Source organism: Theropithecus gelada, chromosome 1 (genome assembly GCF_003255815.1).
Source record: "Theropithecus gelada isolate Dixy chromosome 1, Tgel_1.0, whole genome shotgun sequence".
In the NCBI taxonomy this organism is placed as follows: domain Eukaryota; kingdom Metazoa; phylum Chordata; class Mammalia; order Primates; family Cercopithecidae; genus Theropithecus; species Theropithecus gelada.
Genome location: NC_037668.1, coordinates 23,584,432 through 23,602,619, shown reverse-complemented (window position 1 = coordinate 23,602,619; position 18,188 = coordinate 23,584,432). Strand labels below are relative to the sequence as shown.

At 51.2% G+C, this 18,188-nt stretch overlaps 2 protein-coding genes across 4 annotated transcripts in view; both read right to left on the bottom strand.

Annotated features, from left to right (window-relative positions):
- Nucleotides 1-865: 865 nt before the first annotated feature.
- Nucleotides 866-4,619, bottom strand: LOC112634160. Its single transcript, XM_025401330.1, is given in 3 exon segments — nucleotides 866-4,137; nucleotides 4,139-4,161; nucleotides 4,164-4,619. Coding segments are annotated over 3 exon segments (624 nt in total). The 5' UTR covers nucleotides 4,606-4,619; the 3' UTR covers nucleotides 866-3,978.
- KIRREL1 (kirre like nephrin family adhesion molecule 1) overlaps nucleotides 866-18,188 on the bottom strand; it is a 108,680-nt gene continuing 91,357 nt past the window's right edge. For 2 of the 3 annotated variants that reach the window (XM_025401310.1, XM_025401320.1), the window contains 12 exons: nucleotides 16,316-16,473; nucleotides 14,168-14,318; nucleotides 13,069-13,174; nucleotides 12,775-12,923; nucleotides 12,366-12,493; nucleotides 11,512-11,638; nucleotides 11,322-11,422; nucleotides 9,581-9,779; nucleotides 7,685-7,792; nucleotides 7,370-7,509; nucleotides 6,735-6,812; nucleotides 866-6,486 (listed from right to left, as the gene is read on the bottom strand). In XM_025401310.1, coding sequence (XP_025257095.1) covers nucleotides 6,010-6,486; nucleotides 6,735-6,812; nucleotides 7,370-7,509; nucleotides 7,685-7,792; nucleotides 9,581-9,779; nucleotides 11,322-11,422; nucleotides 11,512-11,638; nucleotides 12,366-12,493; nucleotides 12,775-12,923; nucleotides 13,069-13,174; nucleotides 14,168-14,318; nucleotides 16,316-16,473 — 1,922 coding nt within the window. In that variant the 3' untranslated portion in view covers nucleotides 866-6,009. Of the gene's footprint in view, nucleotides 6,487-6,734; nucleotides 6,813-7,369; nucleotides 7,510-7,684; nucleotides 7,793-9,580; nucleotides 9,780-11,321; nucleotides 11,423-11,511; nucleotides 11,687-12,365; nucleotides 12,494-12,774; nucleotides 12,924-13,068; nucleotides 13,175-14,167; nucleotides 14,319-16,315; nucleotides 16,474-18,188 lie in introns of all 3 variants that reach the window. The other variant, XM_025401301.1, reaches the window with a different exon arrangement.

Sequence of the window (18,188 nt, the reverse complement as noted above, 5' to 3'; positions counted from 1 at the left end):
ATGTTGGGTGTCCCTTATGTACAAAAAAGGCTACTGTAAACTGTCTTGAGTTTGCTTGGTTGTTAACTGAAGAAAACAATAAACCCTATTTCTCTAAGGATTTATAGCTTTAAAAAACATTATATGGGCCAAGCGCAGTGGATCACACCTGTAATCCCAGCGACTCCAGAGGCCGAGGTGGGTGGATTACTTGAACTCAGGAGTTCGAGACCAGCCTGGGCAACACAGTCTCTACAACAAAACAAAATAAAAGTCCAAAACAAAACAAAACATTATCCGAAAAAGCATTATCTGAAAACAATTTCAGGTATCTGCAAACACTCCTGAGAAATGAGCAAAGTGAAACCCATGGGAACTCAATTCAGGGAATTTAGGATTTCTCAGCAGGATGGCCTGTGTGTGTGTGCACTCCTGCACCATCTGTTTTTTCATTCTGCTTCACTACAAGTTCAAAAGGTTGGAGACCTCGTAACTTTGCTTTTTACCCAAACCACAGCATTTTAAATAAACAAAACCAGCCATTCTTACACACCTGTCCCAATTCCTTTGGGATCTGGATCTCAGATTGAAAAGTCTCCCCCTTTCCCATTCCCATAATGTGATCTGGCACAGAACATTTGGATGCTGTGTTCCAATAGCAGGAGCCTCCAGCTGTTTGTCCCTGAACTGCCATAATTGGCCTCAGGGTTCTGCACAAGTGGCAAACTAGAGAATACATTTTTGCCCCATGGCCTGGAGGTGGCACAAACACTGTTTCTGCAATTTCAGTCCAAACCTGTTTGTTCCCCAAACCAGAACTATCACCCAAAGTCAGGCAGGCTTTTAAGTAACTAGCCGTTAATGCATTAAACAACACAAAACATGATACTTTTTAAAACATTTATATTTATATATATAAAAAAATTAAATATATATAATATATAGTGTGTTTGAGACTAAAAATATAGTACATAATATTTTAAAAAAAAGAAAAAAAGTAGAATAGGAAAAGGTGTGAGGGACACACAGATACACATTGCTAAAAACCTACGATGGTTTGTCCTAACAAAAATAATATCTTTTTTTTCTCTTCTCTTAATTATCATCATGGATCCATTTATTTCTGGGGTCTGGGTGGAGAAAATTCAACTGGAGCTAGAAATGGATGTTGCAATCCCAAGAATGGCTGGGTAGAAAATGTGACCAAAGGGAGCCCTGGGCCTCTTCTGGTGAAATTGGACACCTCAAAATTTTCTGGGTCACTGTTGCTAACAAGATTGTGTGGAGTTTCATTGTATTGGGATTTTGGCTGCTCTCTCCCCAGAGTTAGGGTATTCTCAGGGGGGCAGCATCTGAAGAGCTCCAGAAGCAAACAGAAGAGCTCAGGGCCCATCAGTACTCAACAAGGCCGGTGGTTGGGGCCAGCAAAAAACCAGGGTAGGGACAGCAGACTGGCAGGAACGAGTGACAGTTCTATGCAAATGGAGTTATTATTATTATTTTATTATTATTAAGGGCAGGTTTGTACCAGAACTGCCCAGTATGGCCTGTGACTTCTGCGCAGCAATTATTTCTCCAGGGACAGGGCCTGGAGCTCCCTCACAGTGATGCAAAGAAATGGGATTCCCCACTAACCCCCCACACACCTCCTTCCTACCAAATCACACATCTCTCAGTCCTCTCCAGCAGCCCAGAAGTGAGCATCGGGACCACGCTGACAAAGGTAAGCCAATGCCTTTCACAAAAAGCCTGGCCTTGAGGAGAGGAGGAGAAATACCATAGGGGGATAGGAGGAGGCCAAGAGAAGGGAATGGGATATTTAAATGCTAATTTTATAGCGTCTTCACAGAAATAAATGCCTTTCAATTACATCCCTTGGCCTGTGCACTTCAGTGTTCATTACGGCCTTGCCAGGGTCAGGAGCTTCACTAATCCTTTTGGGCGATTATCAACATGCACAGTGGCCTATAGAGGCACCAAGCGGTGGCCTGGCTCAGGTCAGACAGCACTAACTTGGGGAAGCCAGGATTTCTGAGGCCAGGATGCTTGGGGAGGAACTGGAGCTTAGCTGTGGGGACAGAACCTTCCACACAGCAAAGAACAAGGCAGTTCGCTCCAAACGGGGTCTTGGCTTTAATGCGGCTTTCTTCAAACCCAAATGGCCGAACATTGCTATGAACGTGGGTCATGTATACTGAGACATCGATTCCGTTTTATGGAGCCTGGGACTGTAGCTCCTGACAGGTTAACGAGAGGGCACGAAACTCCAGTGCAACGTGCTCCAGTTTGAAAGCAGCTAAAGCTCCCCTCAGAGTGAAGAGGAAAGTAGCCCTGCTGGGATAAGGGGAGAGCATACTGCCTGAAGACAGGGTGCTCACATGAACATTTTCACTCCAAGCAAGACAGTGATGAGAGCACAGCACTGCTCCCATCTTGGACCCTTGCCTTTCTCACTGACTAGGCTTTTTGCTTCATGCAAATTCTGTGGCTGGACTTTGAGGGATCTAGAATTTAGGATATAGGGCGGGCCCTTTACGAGGGAAGTGACCATGGCTCAGCCAAAATCACAAGATCCTTTTCAAGATCCAGAATGTATTCCAAAACTGTTGTACCCCTTTCCCTCCACTGGCTCCCCTTGCAAGCTGCTCCTTCTCAGGTGGGGGCAGCTGTGCATACTCCCCGACCTCTGGCTCCAGGCACCTTGGACTGCAGGCTTCACCTGTTTGGTAAGAAGAGCAAGCTGTCCCTGGGCCGGAGGACTGTTCCTAAGGATCAGGGTGGAGGAAGGCTACTCCCATTTTCCCTTACAGAAGCAGTGCCTGAAACCTAGGCACATAATATGCCTATGTGCATACTATGCCCTGCCCTGGCAAAAGACACGTTTGCAAACCAATCAGAAATGAGTGGGGAGCAGCACAGATGACCCAATAGTCAAAGGATAGCCCCACATCAATTTTACTCTGAGGCTTAGGGTGTATTTTGTGTTGTTGTTTGGGATAAAGGGGTCCCTGGTGGAAACTAATTCACAACACGTCTGACAAGATAATGAAGCCCATGGTGAAAGCTTCTTCTTCGAACAGGAGAGAACCCCCCAACCAGCTCCCCAGCACTCACCATGCTTGCTACTGTTTCCAGTTCCTTGCCAGCAATGGGCAGTCCCACCCCTACTGGCAGCACAATGGGTATAACAAAACCAGAATAGTTTTAGGTTTGTGCAACTCTCCCCTTCATTTTACAGGCCAGACAAATTGGGGGCAATGAACAGAAAGTTAGGCCAAGATCTAACCTTGGCAGCTTCAGGACTGGGTCCTGGGTCTCCTGACCTCTAGTCCCTTGCTCTTTCCACGAAAACAAGCCGTCAAAGGTGATCAGGATCACCAACTACGGAGGCATCACCATGTTGCAGGACTCCAGGATTCAACAGCAAAGCTCTGTGATCAAGGATGCCTTCCACTCCCCAGAAAAGCTATTCCACTGGGCCCTTCAGGTAGGTTCCAATTCAGATTCTTATGGCACCAACATGTCAGTTACAGGGGGCAGAGACGACCTTGGTTGCTGATGCTTCCCTGTGCCTTCCTGGGTGCCTGCTTGACACCCAAGAGGCTCTGGTTAACGTGTTAAGGAGTAGAGAACAGTGAACTAGCTCTGTGTCAGGCTTCTGAAAACTAGGCTTCCTTTCTCAACCATTTTCCCTGCACCATTAGCTCAATTACCTAGTAACCTTAGGCCCTCTCTCCATCATTTCAGTAGAATGAAACTGATACTCAAGCCAAAAAGGGACAAATAAGAGAATCTAGCCAAACCCAAAACAAAAACGATTTTTTTGGAATGTTCATGTTTAAAAAGCCACCATCTTTAGACTTTAAGTCTTTGGATTACCCATGGCTTCTGGTTTTTGTGAAAATAATATAAATTTGCATGAATTTGTCTGTACAAGAACCTGAATTTCTTGACAGACTTTCCCACTGAGCTCTCATAAAAGGACTCTATAGAAAGGTATCAGCTTCCAGGGATGGAATACAGCTGGAAGCCTGTAAATGCCCCAGGTAGGGCCCACTCCACAGGAGTTTTCCCTGCTGAAATGAAGGAGGATGCAGAGGCTTCCTGCGAGATTAAAACCAGAGCTACTTGCTTCCTGGGTATCATCTGGTCCTTCCTAGCAAGGGGTTGGCCAGGAATGTCGCCCCCAGGCCCATCTGTAAGGGCGGTAATGGCCTGTGGCTGATAAGCATGTAACTCATTAAAGCGAACATGAGTTATGAATGGTGACCACGGAGAAAGGGCGAGGAACATTTTGGGAACTGCACCAGAGGCCCTGCCTACCACTGGGCCACACATGCAGTTGGGGAGGTGGGAAACAGCCAACTCCAGACACTGCTTCTTAGGGAGGCGTGGCTGGGGCAGGGGTACAGGTTCTCCTTGGAGCTCCTGTTCTCTTTGGTCAGAAGGTGGTGGCTGAGAAGCGGTCACATGGAAGGTGTGTGTTGGATGTGCGTGCACATGGAGGAGGAGGAATGGCCCGTGGAATGCCTGTGGTGCCCTTCCGCGCCACCTTCTCCCGGTCAGCACAAGTTCTCTGTCAGGGCCATTTCCAGGCCCCTTACCTCTCCAGGTCCCCTCACCCATCTCTCTCCTAACACTGTAACACTTAACAGTGTGTCCGAGGCTCACAAGTACCCGCTGCCTGCACAACCGCCCACGTAGGGTCGGTCATCCAAAGCTTGACACTCAAGGCACTGAAAGTGGAAGAAGGAATCTGATTGGTCCAAGAAAAAAAAAAAGACACTTAAAAAACCAAAACCTGTCTCCCACACCCCCTGGAAAGTGGCCTCCAACCAACTGATGGGACCTAGGGTAGGAGAGTAGAGCCGGAGAGCCAGGCCCCCTCCCTGACCCTATCGGAGCCCACTGTGTGACAGGTCTGGCAACCTGAATGTTTAAAAATGGATTCAAAGTGCTTGGAGACTGAAAGAATAATGGAGGGTGTTAGAAATCCCATGGAGAAGAATAGGTACCACCTTTCCTTTCCAATGGGACTTGTATTTGGGTGGGGGAATCCCTACATCTTTTCTTCCCAAATGAGGTTTTCATTGTTTTTTGTTTCCTTTGAAAAATTATACAGCACCCCCACCCCTACCCCACCACTCCCCAAACCAGCTCAAGAGTTAAAGCCAGGAAGTGGGGCAGACTGGGGAGAGGAGGCCTATGTGGCTCCCTCTAGTGTTGGTTCTGGAAACTGCTGCGCAGCACACAGCGGTCTCTGGGTCAATCAGGACATAGTCCTGGCCTTTCTTTCTCCACCAGGACCCTGACTTATCTGGCTGGCCCAGCATAGATGAGAAGGAAAGCGGGCAGTGCTGTCGGGGATTCCTGGATCCCTCTGCATGCTGACAGACAGCTGTCCACAGTGGGCCAAGGTGACTGGCATTTTGATCCCAGCTGAATGAAGGCTGGATTTGAATGCAGTGCCAGGGCTGTTCTGTGGACAAGAGCGAACATAAATCCAAGCTCCCTTTTGCAGTACCCTGAGGAAGGAGAGATGCACCCAGGGCACGAATGCAAACAACACAGGGACTGGCCAGGCTATGCTGTTTTCCACCTGTCTGTGCCACAGCCACCCACTCCCATACTTCATGTCCCTAGGCCAAAGCCTGCCCACCCTGGGTACCCCCATTTCCACTTATGGGAGATCAGAGGGGTGGGATAGAAAGGGAATGCTAAAAAGTGCCCCCTCTGCTCTCCCCAACCTTCACTTTCCCTGTCCCCATTCTAGGGTCAGGCAAAAGTGCAGGTCAGAAGAGACGCATCCTCCCGAAGAAGAGGGAAGGGCAGGCCCAGGAGGCTGGGGCATGCAAAGAGCACCATCCTCGGGACGGGGTGTTTCTGGGAGACCTGCTCCCCACCTGCCACGGTGGGAGGAAGAAGGCTGGTCCGAGAAGGGAGCAATGAGCAATGCCCCTGAATATCAGGGAACAGCTGTGAAAGCCTTCTCCTCTGCCCCGCAGAGATGCCCCAGCCAGGCTCTGGCCCCTACACGTGAGTCTGCATGCGCTGCTGGAATCGCTGGCCGTAGTCCGAGTGCTGGGAGGTGTAGGAGAATCGAGTGGCTGTGGCGTACTTGCCAATGGGGTCATACGCCTCATATGGGGTCCGCTCCAGGCCAGAGGGTGGGGCCTGGGGGTAGCCCAGTCGGTAGGTGGGGTACCCAGCTGCCCCAGGGAAGGGATGGGAGTTGAATTTCTCATAGTTCTCGTAGGACAGCTGACTGGTTGTGTCGGTGCCAGCTGGGGCAGCAGGGCCAGGGGGTGTGGGCTCAGGGCCATAGTCAGAGGCAGGGGCCCGGCTATAGGTGTTGAGCTGGGCATAGCCGCTGGAGTGGGAGAGACGGGATGAGGGGCGGCCGTCGAAGCGGGCAGGGCCAGGGGCACGGTAGTCAGCATAGAGCACTGCCCTGGAAGATGGGCGGTCTTCATGGGCACGCACGTTGTAGTAGCCATTGGTGGGGTCCTGGGGGCAATGAGAGAAGAGGATGGAGGCAGTGTTCCCTCTTGGTTGGGGATCAAGTCTCACCATGGCCTTCTGGGCTTCCTCCTCTGGCTCTCCCTATGTCCCCATCTAGCATTCCACCTCCTCTGCTCCTTCAAAATCCCTCCCAACCACTCCTCCCCGAGTCTGTCCTCACCTCCCTGCTACAGGCCCTCAGAAACCCACTGGTCCACCAGCCCTCGTGCCCTGGCCCCTTCCCCCTTTCCCACCTTCATCTCATACTCCTCCCGGGTGTCAATAGTGTCGCAGCGCAGGTCCTGCTTCAGATCCACATCATCCTTAAACGACTGCAGAGCAGCAGGAGTGGGGTGTCAGCAGACAGAAGCCCTGCTCTTTTCGACTCTCACCAACCCCTCCCCACACTCAGAGGCCACCTGCTCACAGGAGGGGTCTGAGGTCAAGGGCAGACTTGAGTTCTGGGTTCTCTAGGCAGAGGCTCTAGGATGTGGTGGGAAGAGACCAGAGACCTCGGTTCAAGCACTAGTTTGTTTGCTAACATGTAATGGGACCTTGTATATGTCACTGCCCCACTCCAGGGCTGTTTCCTCACCTCAGCATGGAGGCAGATGGACCAGAAAGCCTCTGGGGGCTTCCAACTTTCACACTCTGTGGGGCAAAGGAAGTCTTTGGAGAACCCCAGCTGCCTATCCTCTGCTGGAGGAAACTAGCCTGGGGTGTGTATGAGAGAGAGAGTATGTGTGTGAGTGTGGGAGAGTGTGTGTGGCAGGACCAGGGAAGGCCGATTGAGGAAGGAGAGAATGACCACGGTTATTAGAGATCTGGGATGGAGCTGTTCCTCAGAGGGTGGAGAAGGCAGGAGGCCAGCGAGGAGCAGGACCCTCACCGAGTAGATGGCCTTCATGACCCGGGTCGCTGTGGAGACGCTGGCAGTGTCATCCTCCCGGTCAGAATGCATTGTAAGTGGCTCTCGGTTCACTGTCTCCACCTTGATATCCAGCTTCCTCAGGGTAACGTCTTTGCGACCTGGGATAGGAGAGGCAGCTTGGACCAGGTGCTTCCTGCTGACCTCTGCAGTGGCTGCTTCAGGCTCCCTCTGGGCTGGAGCTCAACGGCCAACCCCCCATCCATCCCAACACTGCCTGTCACGGCCCTGGAAGGGCCAGGGGAAGGCTGTGGGCTGCACAGGGCCCATACTCACTGCCTTTGCGGCGCCGGTAGAGGAAGAATACCAAGGCGATGAAGAAGAAGATGAGCAGGATGCTCGCACCGATGGTGGCCCCAGCTATGATGCCCACAGGTAACACCTCTTTCGATGGGGAAGGAAAGGTGGAGGCATGAGGCTGGAGTTATACTGGGAGCTAAGCTCAGTGCTGGCTGAAGGCTAGGCCACAGCTGCAGAGGCAACCTTGGCTTGTGTACAGGGCTAAGTTTTGACTGAGCCTGGGAACAGCATTAAGTTTAAGTCAAGGTTGGATTAGAGAGGAAGGTCTGCATTGTGGTTGGATTTTGGTCCGTGATCCAGCTCCATCAGAATGGAGATCATGGTCATGTCTCATCCCTGCAGCTGGGGCAGGAGTTTGCCCCTGGCCTTGGTTGTCTGTCGATCTCTGTCCTTCAGCCCACCTGACTATGATGCTTGGCCCTTCGCTCTTGTTTGAGGTCAGCTGTCTCCAGACTCTCCAATCTGCCACCCATATTCCGACATCTTTCATCACCGTGCCATCCATAATACCACTGTGACTGCCCCATGTGCACCTATCTACCCAGGGCTCCAACAGTTTTCCTTGGTTTCCTCTGCTTCCCAGAGCTGAGGAGGAGCTCAGGAATCCTGCTTCCAATCTTCTCTCTCTTCCTAGCAGCTGTAGCTGAATCCAGATCCTGCTTATAGCTTTTCCTCTCTGAGATCCTTCCCTGTGGAGCTCCACGTTACTGTATCTACTCCTTTCTTCCCTACTCCCAACCCCCTTGCTGGCATCCTCAGTTAAGACCGAAGTGATGGGCCGGGCGCAGTGGCTCACGCCTGTAATCCCGGCACTTTGGGAGGCTGAGGTGGGTGGATCATGAGATCAGGAGATCGAGACCATCTTGGCCAACATGGTGAAACCCCGTCTCCACTAAAAATACAAAAAATTAGCCGGGGGCGTGGTGGCACGCACCTGTAGTCCCAGCTACGCGGGAGGCTGAGGTAGGAGACTCATTTGAACCTGGGAGGCATGGGTTGCTGTAAGTCAAGATCGCACCACTGTACTCCAGTCTGGGTGACAGAGCGAGACTCCGTCTCAAAAAAAAAAAAAAAAAAAAAAAGGCGGAAGTGATGGCATGCTGTCATTTTCCATGCGGTTCCCCATCTCCTATGTCAAATGGTTAGTTCTCAAAAAATAAAACAACAACAAAAAAGTGCTTTTCCTCCTTGGACTTGGTAGCTTCCAAAAGTCAAAGGAATACCTCTTTTATCATGTGACATGTGAGAAGTGCCTTAAAGGACAGAGCACTTTTCTGCTATCAGAGTGACAATTCTTGAAGAGGTAGGGGAACCCATACTTACTGAACACCTATTATATGCCAGGCATTTTGTAAATATTCTCTCATTTAATCCTCACAGCAGCCCAATGAAATGGGCAGCATTATTCCCTTTTGCAGTTCATATGATTCTTTTCCATCTGAATATTAATTTGCTACCACTCTGTAAGTCCCTCCACTACACTGAAAGTTTCTTGAGGTCAGGGACTGTGTCTTGTTCACGGCTCTTCCTGCAGACCCTGGGGCAGAGCCTGGCACACAGCAAATGCTCAATACACTTTAACAAAGTGAGGGAATTTCCCCAGTTGAGCATATGGAGGCCAGGTTCTGGTGGGAAGGCCCAAAAGAGTTCTTTCCCTGATGCACGGACTCTTATAATAGGCGGGGATCAGACGGGAGTAGCCCCAAACCCCTTCACTCCTTATCTCTCAGCCGGGACATCCCTCTGTGTGTCACCTCCCTCAGAGCAGAGCCCAAGGGAAGGGGAGCAGCTGAGCCCTGCCCCTGGAGAAAAGAGGGAGCAGAATCCTCAGGCTGCCCTGCACCCCAGCTGGCAGGCAGCACTGCCAGTCACCTCGCTCTTCCAGCTGGATGATGGCTGTGCCTGGCCCGAAGCTGTTCCAGGCGGTGCAGTTGTAGTGGGTCTGAAAGTCGGCCTCCATGACATTGTTGATGGTGAGCGTGGATAGCACCCCACTGCCTGAGTTGGTCCTCTCCACTGTATAGCGTTCCAGGGTCCCCACCTCCAAGAAGTTCTCCTTCCATGCCCACGCCTGCAGTGGAGAGGGCAGGAAGGAGGTAAGAAAGGGGCAGGTGGCAGAAGCCCATGCCCATGTGTCCCCTGATCCACCCTCAAGGCACCCTCACCCCTATGTGCCATGTGTGCCCCACGAGTCCAGCCTAACACCTCCCTGTAACAAACTTAAGTCACACCTGCTGCTTCACACCCTCAGCACTGACTCTCCACTCAAGGAGGAACAGTGCCTCCCAAGCATGGCTGACATCAGATTTACCTAGGGAGATTCTTTCAAATGTAGATTTTTGGGACTTATGTCCTACATAGGAATCTCCAGGGAGGGGGAGAATCTCTATTTTCATAATGATCACATGTGATGTGGATGCAACTGATGCAATGAACTGACACTGGGAGCCCCAGATGTTGTAGAAAAAGTTCTGCATGGGTCCTCAAGAACGCTGGGCTCCTCTGCCCATCAAGCTCCTGTGTGGCCTCCCCGTCCCTCTCTAGGCCTCATTTTCTTCATCTATACAATGACAGAACCAGGCTAGGGCCAGACAATGCTCAAGATTTCTTTCAGCTCTGATAGTCTGTGATTCTAACTAAGCGTAACTCAATCTTTAGGCGTAACGTTAACCAACCCACACGACCTGCCTGACTGGCTCTGAGACTGATCCACAGACTTATAATAGGCAGAACCCACAACGGGGTATCCCTGGACCGTTCCGTCCCTGACCTCTCAGCTGGGCCATTCCCCTGCGTGGCCCCTTCCTCAGAGTGGAGCCTAAGGGGAGGGGAGCAGCCGAGAACTGGCTCCTTTCCAGGGATCAATCCTCCTAGATCTGCAAGGAAAGGCCCCCGGGAGCCCAGCCGCCTGCTGCCTGGGCAGCCGTGGTAATGAAGTGTCCCTGGGCAGCCCTGGAGTTAGCCAAATGGTCATTAAATGTGATGAGGGGTTTGACAGTTAATGGTCACGGAAGGAATTAATGGCTCATGGTGTGGGGGAGAGGAGAAAGGAGGGAGGAGAGTGGCAAGGCAAAGGGGCTGGTAGGAGGAAGGCAAGAGGAGGGAGAGAAGAGTGGGCCAGGCAGGCAGGAGAACTGATGGGATGGGAGGGAGAGGGCAGGAGCCAGAGGAGGAGGAGACAGGGAAGGGGAGGGAACAAGGAAAAGAGCAGGAGGTAAAATGACAGGGCAGATGAGGGAGAAAAGAGGGGAAGTGTTAGCCCAGGGGAGAGAGCGGGGAACTAACATGAATTGAGTGCTGGCCTAGGCGTCTCATACCTGTTGCTGCCATGACTTCTCACAGCAACTCTATTAGGTAGGATTTACTGGCCCTGTTTTGTAGATGAATAAACTGAGGTTCAAAACATTAAGTGATCTGCTCAGGGACACATAACAAGTAAGGGAGGAGGTGGGATTTGAGCAGGTAAAGGGACAGAGGGACAGAAAGCAGAAGATTCGAAGATGGAAACGGGACAGGGAAGTTGAAGGAGCAAAACCAGCAGAGGTGAGAGGAGACTGGGCCTGGGCAAAGAAGCAGGGAGGGCTGGCTGTCCGCAGGCAGGTCCACCACTCACTATGCGGTCTGGGGGTGGTGTGCTCCCAATGAAACACTCCACCTTGCCACCGTCACCCCTCACAGCGTACTGCACCGCCTCACTGGAGATGATGGGGGGCCCTGCAAGCAAGAAGACACACATCAGAACCAGTTAAAAACCGCAGTGCCCGCCCACCCAGGCCCGGCTGCCTCTCAGGCCACTCACTCACCGTTCACATAGAGCGGCACCTCCCGCTCAGCCACTCCGATTCGAGGCACAATGGCCCGGCAGGTGTAGGTGCCAGCGTCTGCCTGAGTCACCGACTTCAGCAGCAGCTGGTTGCTGTTACTCAGGACCTGGGCAGAGAGAGCAGCCTCGGGTGGGGAGCCAGGAGGCCTGGGCCCCTAGGTCCATGAGGGCCCCACATCGGAGGCATTGGAAAGAAAGCAGGAAGGGCCACAAGTGAATTCCCAGAAGGGAAAAGGGATTCCCGAGTCCATTTTGGTCCATGCTCTGACTCTACACAGGTTGGCACGTAAATACCCCATCTCTGCAAGAGTGGGCAGGGATGGGGTGGAGGCCAGAGAGGGCGGGTGAAGGCTGCAATCATTTTAGGAGGATGCAGCCTCTTCTGATGATCTGTCGTGTTTTCATTGCCAAATGAAGTAGGACGTTTTACTCTGAGATTCCTCTTCCTGCAGTTCTGGCCCAAATGGTCTAATGGGCATCTCTGCAGAGCTATAGACTCCAGCCTTCTCTAGCAAATCGCCTCAGCTTCCCCACCTCCCTGTGCAGCATTATTTACCAGACCTTTGCCACTGCAGTAGGCCCATCCCAGGCCCTCTCCCTTCCTCCCATCCCACCCTGCTTCCCATGCATAGCTGAGTTTGTCCCCCAAGTGCTTCCGAACTGGGCAGCTGTCCTGTGAGAAGAGGTGGGGATAACTGTAAGCACCTTCTCCTTCAAATCCCAAGACCCTAGAAATAGCCCAGGTTCAAAGATGATGCTGCAGCCCCCCATCTACTCCCATCTGTGGCCACACCCCTTCCTCCCAGCATTCAGAATAGGCAGTAAGAGTCTTACCATGTTTGAGTCCTTTTTGGTCCAGGTGAGAGTGAGGGGGGGATTCCCAACCCAGACACAGGTGAGGGTCACATCAGAGCCAATGTCTGTAGTTGTGGGTTTGGGGTCGACTACAATCCGGGGTGCGACTGTGAGGGAGAAAGAAGCCACTCGTTAGGGTCTCAAGCTCACGGGGTTAACTCCAATCAATCTTCTTCCTCCTGCCCTGCTACCTCCCCATTCATGGAGCCGTCCCCGACTCTGCCCCAGGCCCTCCAGGGCCCCGCTCTCTGTCCCCGTCCCTGCCCTCCCGCTCTCTGTCCCTGTCCCTGCCCTCCCGCTCTCTGTCCCCGTCCCTGCCCTCCTGCTCTCTGTCCCCGTCCCTGCCCTCCCGCTCTCTGTCCCCATCCCTGCCCTCCCAGCTACTCACAGTGGACATTTACTAAAGTGCTGACATTGGTGCTCCCCACTTTGTTGTGAACCTCACAAGACACAGGCTCCGTGAAAAAGGAATAATCCACATTTGTCTCATAGCGACTCTCGTGGGCGTCTTCAATCAAGAAACCCCCTTTGGCCCACCTGGGGAAGGAGGCAACACAGAGGTGGGATCAGGCCTCAGACCCTCTCAACTACATCCATGACGCTTGGCCTCCCCAGTACAGCCTCTGATCCCAACCTCTTCTGTATCACTCACCGGAGTGCTCCCAGCCTCTGACCCCCTCACCTGTAGCCCAAGATCTCGGGGTTGGCTGTGGCCTGGCAGGTAAAGACAACACGCTCACCCTCCTGCACCGTCTGTGGCTCAACGGACAGGGTCACTGTAGGAGGGTCTGCAAAGTAGAGCACAGGGAGTCAGGGTCTTTTCTGCCCCTTGAGTTTCTTTTTCCCTCCCTAACACATACACTCAGACCCGACCACTCTCAGGGGGGATCTGGGAATTTGAGGTTGCAGTGTATCAGCTCCAATTAACACGCTGTCTTCCTCACCTTTTCCACATGGAGCCTCTAGGGGGCCTGCTAGGGTGACCACCAATGAAGGCACCAAAGGGACAAATAATGCAATGGACTAATGACCGACTGTGGCCGCTAGGCGTCAGTGTGAGCTTTCTTGGCTCACTAAAAGGGATGGGGTGTGGGCATCCCCAGTTGCTGCCCACACCCCCATGGCTCCCTGGGCAGAGACAATTTATTACACACCTACCAGGTAAGAATACTCCATGCTAGATGCTCTTCTGCTATATCTCATTTAATGCTCACAACCCCAGGAAGCAGGTCCAGGTCCACAATCCCTTATTTGAAATCGTTAGGACTCGATGCATTTCAGAATTCAGAATTTTTCAAATTTAGAAAGGCAATGCTGTGCATAGAGCGTTTACTGTGTAAGATCCCCAGCAGCGTCTGGGCTACATCCCATAGTCACATATGAATACATATGCAGTGAAACTTAAGACTAAATTAAATAAAAGACTATGAAGAGCCTTGGTTGAAGCTTCGCCACCAAATCACTTTTAGTTTGAATAAGGGACTGTAGGCCAGTATTTTATCTTTTGCAATATACAGTATACAGAATTGGAAACGGAGGCCCAGAGAGTATAAATCATTGACTAATAACAGGCTGGTTTAGACCTGGGGAATGCCTGACTCCACAGCCAATGCTCTACCAGCCCTTAGTCCCCACAGTTCAATCCAAGGAATGAAAGATGTGACAAAGGCAAGTGTTTGTCCTGGGGACCGTAGGGAGACTCTTAGTTTGTGCTTCTCAAAAAGCTGCCTACATTCCCCTCCTACCCCACTGCTCCAGACTGCTCCCCCCAGCCCACTCACGGTGCACGTCCAGCTCAATGGAAGTCTCCTTGCCACTAGGGATGGCCTCATTCATGCTTCGGCAGGTGAAGACACGCCCAATGTCCAGGTCTGTGGGGTTAATGAGCAGTTGGCTCACGGTGGTCTCCCTCTTCCCATCCTTCAGCAATTCCTGGAACATGACAAGGGTGGGAGAGATGGTCAAGCTAAAAGCCCCCTCCACTTCTCTTAAGGCGACCTCACTCAGAGGTGGGCTTGAGCTGCAGGGATACTTTAATTTAAAGCTCAACCCCCTTCACTCCCACAACCTCTTCCCTGTGTGTGTGTGTGTCTGTGTGTGTGTGTTTAATCAATAGACTATTAATTATCTTTTAATTAAAATTATATATTTTTAGGGTCTTGCTATGTTGCCCAGGCTGGCCTCCAAAGCCTGGACTCAAGCAATCCTCCTGCCCGAGCCTTCTGAGTAGCAGCGACTACAGGAGTGTGTGCCACCATGCCCACATCACAGACTATCTTTTGGAGCAGTTTTAAGTTTACAGAAAAATTGAGCAAAAAGTACAGGGAGTTTCCATATACCCTCCTCCCTGACCTTACAGTTTCCCCCATTCCTAACACCTTGCATTAGAGTGATAAGTCTGTTACAACTGATGGACCAAAACTAACATATTATTATTAAGGCCACAGTTTACATTAGAGTTCACTCTTCGTGAGTCCAGCGCAAATCCCTTCTCTTCTGGAAAGCCTTCTGCAGCCAGCCCAGCCCTCAGAACTCTCTCCCAGCCTGAATGTATGCCCTTATAGTCAGTGTGTCCTGCTCACAGCTCTAGGCACATCCAGTCTTGCCTGTAGGCACCATGTGTCAGTATTTTAAGATTGGGTTTCTTCTGCTAAACTGTAAACTCCTTGAGGGCAGGGAAGGGACTCACAGGCTCGAAGTCTTACACTTGCTCAGTGACAGCCAGGAGTCCCTAAATATGGTCACAGGAACCCTTGAGCTGTTTTCTATACTGCAAACTGCCTGAGGGAAGTCATATTATTAATCAAAGTAAGGCCCCGTCGTTTGACCACCATGCATGCAGCTTTGCTGGACAGGCACAGTTCAGGGCCAGTGCAGTAACATTGGCTCCCTCGTGCTGCTTCGAAGCTCCATTGTCTTTAATGAATATGAAAAATGGGGGTGAATGACAAATGGATATTAACAAACCAACTTGTTTGGTTGCCAAAATGTAACCCTGATGAAGAAAAATAACAGTTTTTGGTTGTGAAAAGGTTAAGTACCACTGAGGCCGAATTATCATTTGTCAAATGAGAAACTAAGGCCAGAAAAAAGTGAAGTGAATTTTTCAAGGTCACACAGTGTGTTGAGGGCAGAACTGAAGCCAGAAGCCAGGTATCCCTGGGATTGCACACTGAGGAGCATGGGAACATCTCCCTCCCCACACTGAGAATTGCTCCTGCAGCACCAGCAAAGGGCTGGATACACATATGTTCACCCACAGCTGGCAGGGTAACCCCAAACAGGAAATCTGGATTTCAATTCCAGCTGTACTGTCCACTGTGCTATGTAATCCTGGGCAAGTCACTTGATATCTTTCATGGCTTCCTCATCTATAAAATGTATACAAGGATCCCTGCTTCCCCAGCCCCTTTGTTGTGATGACTGGAATAATCTGACAAACAGATGCTGAAGGAAAGAGGTAGAAGTGATCAGTGGAGAGAAAGCATAGTCAGACCCAGGTACAAACCCCAGCTCTGCGCCAGCTGTGTGACCTTGGACAAGTCACTCAACCCCTCTGAGCACCAGTTTCCTCCTTTGTGAGTTGGAAATAATGCCTCCTTTATGGGACTCCTATGAAGATTAAGAGAGACTGTCCATAAAGTGCTTAGCATGCACAGTGTCTGGCACTCAGTAGGTGTTTAATCCATGGCAACTTACTATTACTATTAATCTCTGCTCAGCTACTGAATAACACAGTAAACCTGGGAATTCATTTCTCTTCTCTGGGTTTCAGTTTTCCCAACTGTAGAATGAGAGGGCTGAACCAGATGACCTCTAAGCCCCTCTCACGTCTGTGTGCTCCTGAGTCTGTGGTCAAACCCCTGTGGGAAAGGAGAGGTGAGCTGGGCTAGGCCCAGGAGGAGCTGGGGGAGCTGGCCGGAGCTCACCGTGCTGGCCACAGCGCCCTCCTGCTGCGTCCCGTCCCGGAACCAGATGATGGTGGCAGCAGGCTTCGCATTGAAGGCCCGGCATGTGAGGTTGTGGGGGGTGCCTGCCTGCAGTAGAATCACGGGGCCTCCGTCAATCCTGGTGTCATCTGGGGGGACTGTGGGAGAAAGCAGAGCAAAGTCAGTGCAGGGTGTGGCTAACACTTCCCTGATGACCAAAACTCCTGCCTCTGGAAGCATCCTTCCACCTGCAGGTGCGCCTCTAGGTAGGCAGTACCACCCTACCCCCACCTCCAACCACTGTTTCCGTTGCTTTTGTAGTGGCTTCACCTAGGTCCTCAGCTCACACATCTTTCCCAGTCCTTGTCTGTTTTTCTTTGCTGGCCTATAATATTTTCTGGTACTCCATGCCCCTACTGGTTTTGTTGTTGTTGTTGTTTGTTTGATTTTGAGATGGAGTCTCGTTCTGTCGCCCAGGCTGGAGTGTAGTGGTGCCATCTTGGCTCACTGCAACCTCCGCCTCCTGGGTTCAAATGATTCTCCTGCCCCAGCCTCCCAAGTGGCTAGGATTACAGGCGCCCACCACTGCTCCCGGCTAATTTTTGTATTTTTAGTAGAGAGTAGGGGTTTCACCATGTTGGCCAGACTGGTCTCGAACTCCTGACCTCTCAAGTGATCTGCCTGCCTCAGCCTCCCAAAGTGCTGGGATTACAGGTGTGAGCCACTGTGCCTGGCTCCATACCCGTACAGTTGCTCAGAGCTACACACTACAGATGAAAGCCTCAAACTTAGGGAAGGGCTGGGCTATCTCAGGCTCTGAGTACAGCTCATACCCTTCAGAGTCCAGCTTGGAAAGGTGGCTACCTCCACAGGACTTCTTGCATCCTCCCTCCTGTCTGCTCCTCTACCCTGGAGCAGCCAGATGGGCTGTCCTGTTACAGTAACCTCCATGTCACACTGCTAGCAGGTTATTTTTCCCTACAGCACAGCTAACTATGTGCCACTTCCCTGCTCAAGCACCTTCAATGGCTACAACTGCCTAGGGCATAAGTTCTAAACATTTCAGCCTCCTGTTCAGGGTCCTCAAGCCAAGACCTGCAATGCAGTGCTTTCCATATGGCATGCCCTTCTCCCACAGCTTCTTTTGAAGTGCTTCTCATCCTGTTCAAATCCCAGTTGATGCACAAGGCTTTCCATGCGTAGCCCACTCCCACCATGGTGGCCCCCACCAGTCACTCAGAGCTCTTAGCGCCATCTGCCTTGGATTTTGTTTACTTATAACAGTTATCTAACCCTGCCCCAACCAAAACTGTTATCCCCTGGGAAAACAGCAACCCTGTCTCACTAATGTTTATATGGTCACCAGTGCCTAGAATGTGACCAAAGTAGGCTCTTGCTAAATGTTTAAAGAATTGAATTGACCGATGTCTGATGCTAGCAAACAAGGGGGGCTCTCCCTCTCCTATCTCCCTAGGCTTCTAAGACAAACCACACTGTAAGTTCCCTGAGGGTAGCGTCTGCTGCTGATATACTATCAGCACTTCAATGTCCAGCCCAGTGCTTGGGTGATCACAGGTGCTCAGGGATATTTGCTGAATTAATGAATGGATGCTGATGAAATAAAAGCAGAAGGATTTTGATTATAATTTTTCTGGTCCACCCAGTGTTCATCAACCATAAATGAGAAAGGAACTCCTGGGCTCAAGCAATCCTCCCACCTCAGTTTCCCAAGTATCAGAAATTACAGGTACACACCATCATGCCTGGCTAATTTCTATTTTTTGTAGAGACAAGGTTTCATTATGTTGCCGAGGCTGGTCTGAAATTCCTGGGCTCAAGCAATCCTCCTACCTCAGCCTCCCAAAGTGCTGGG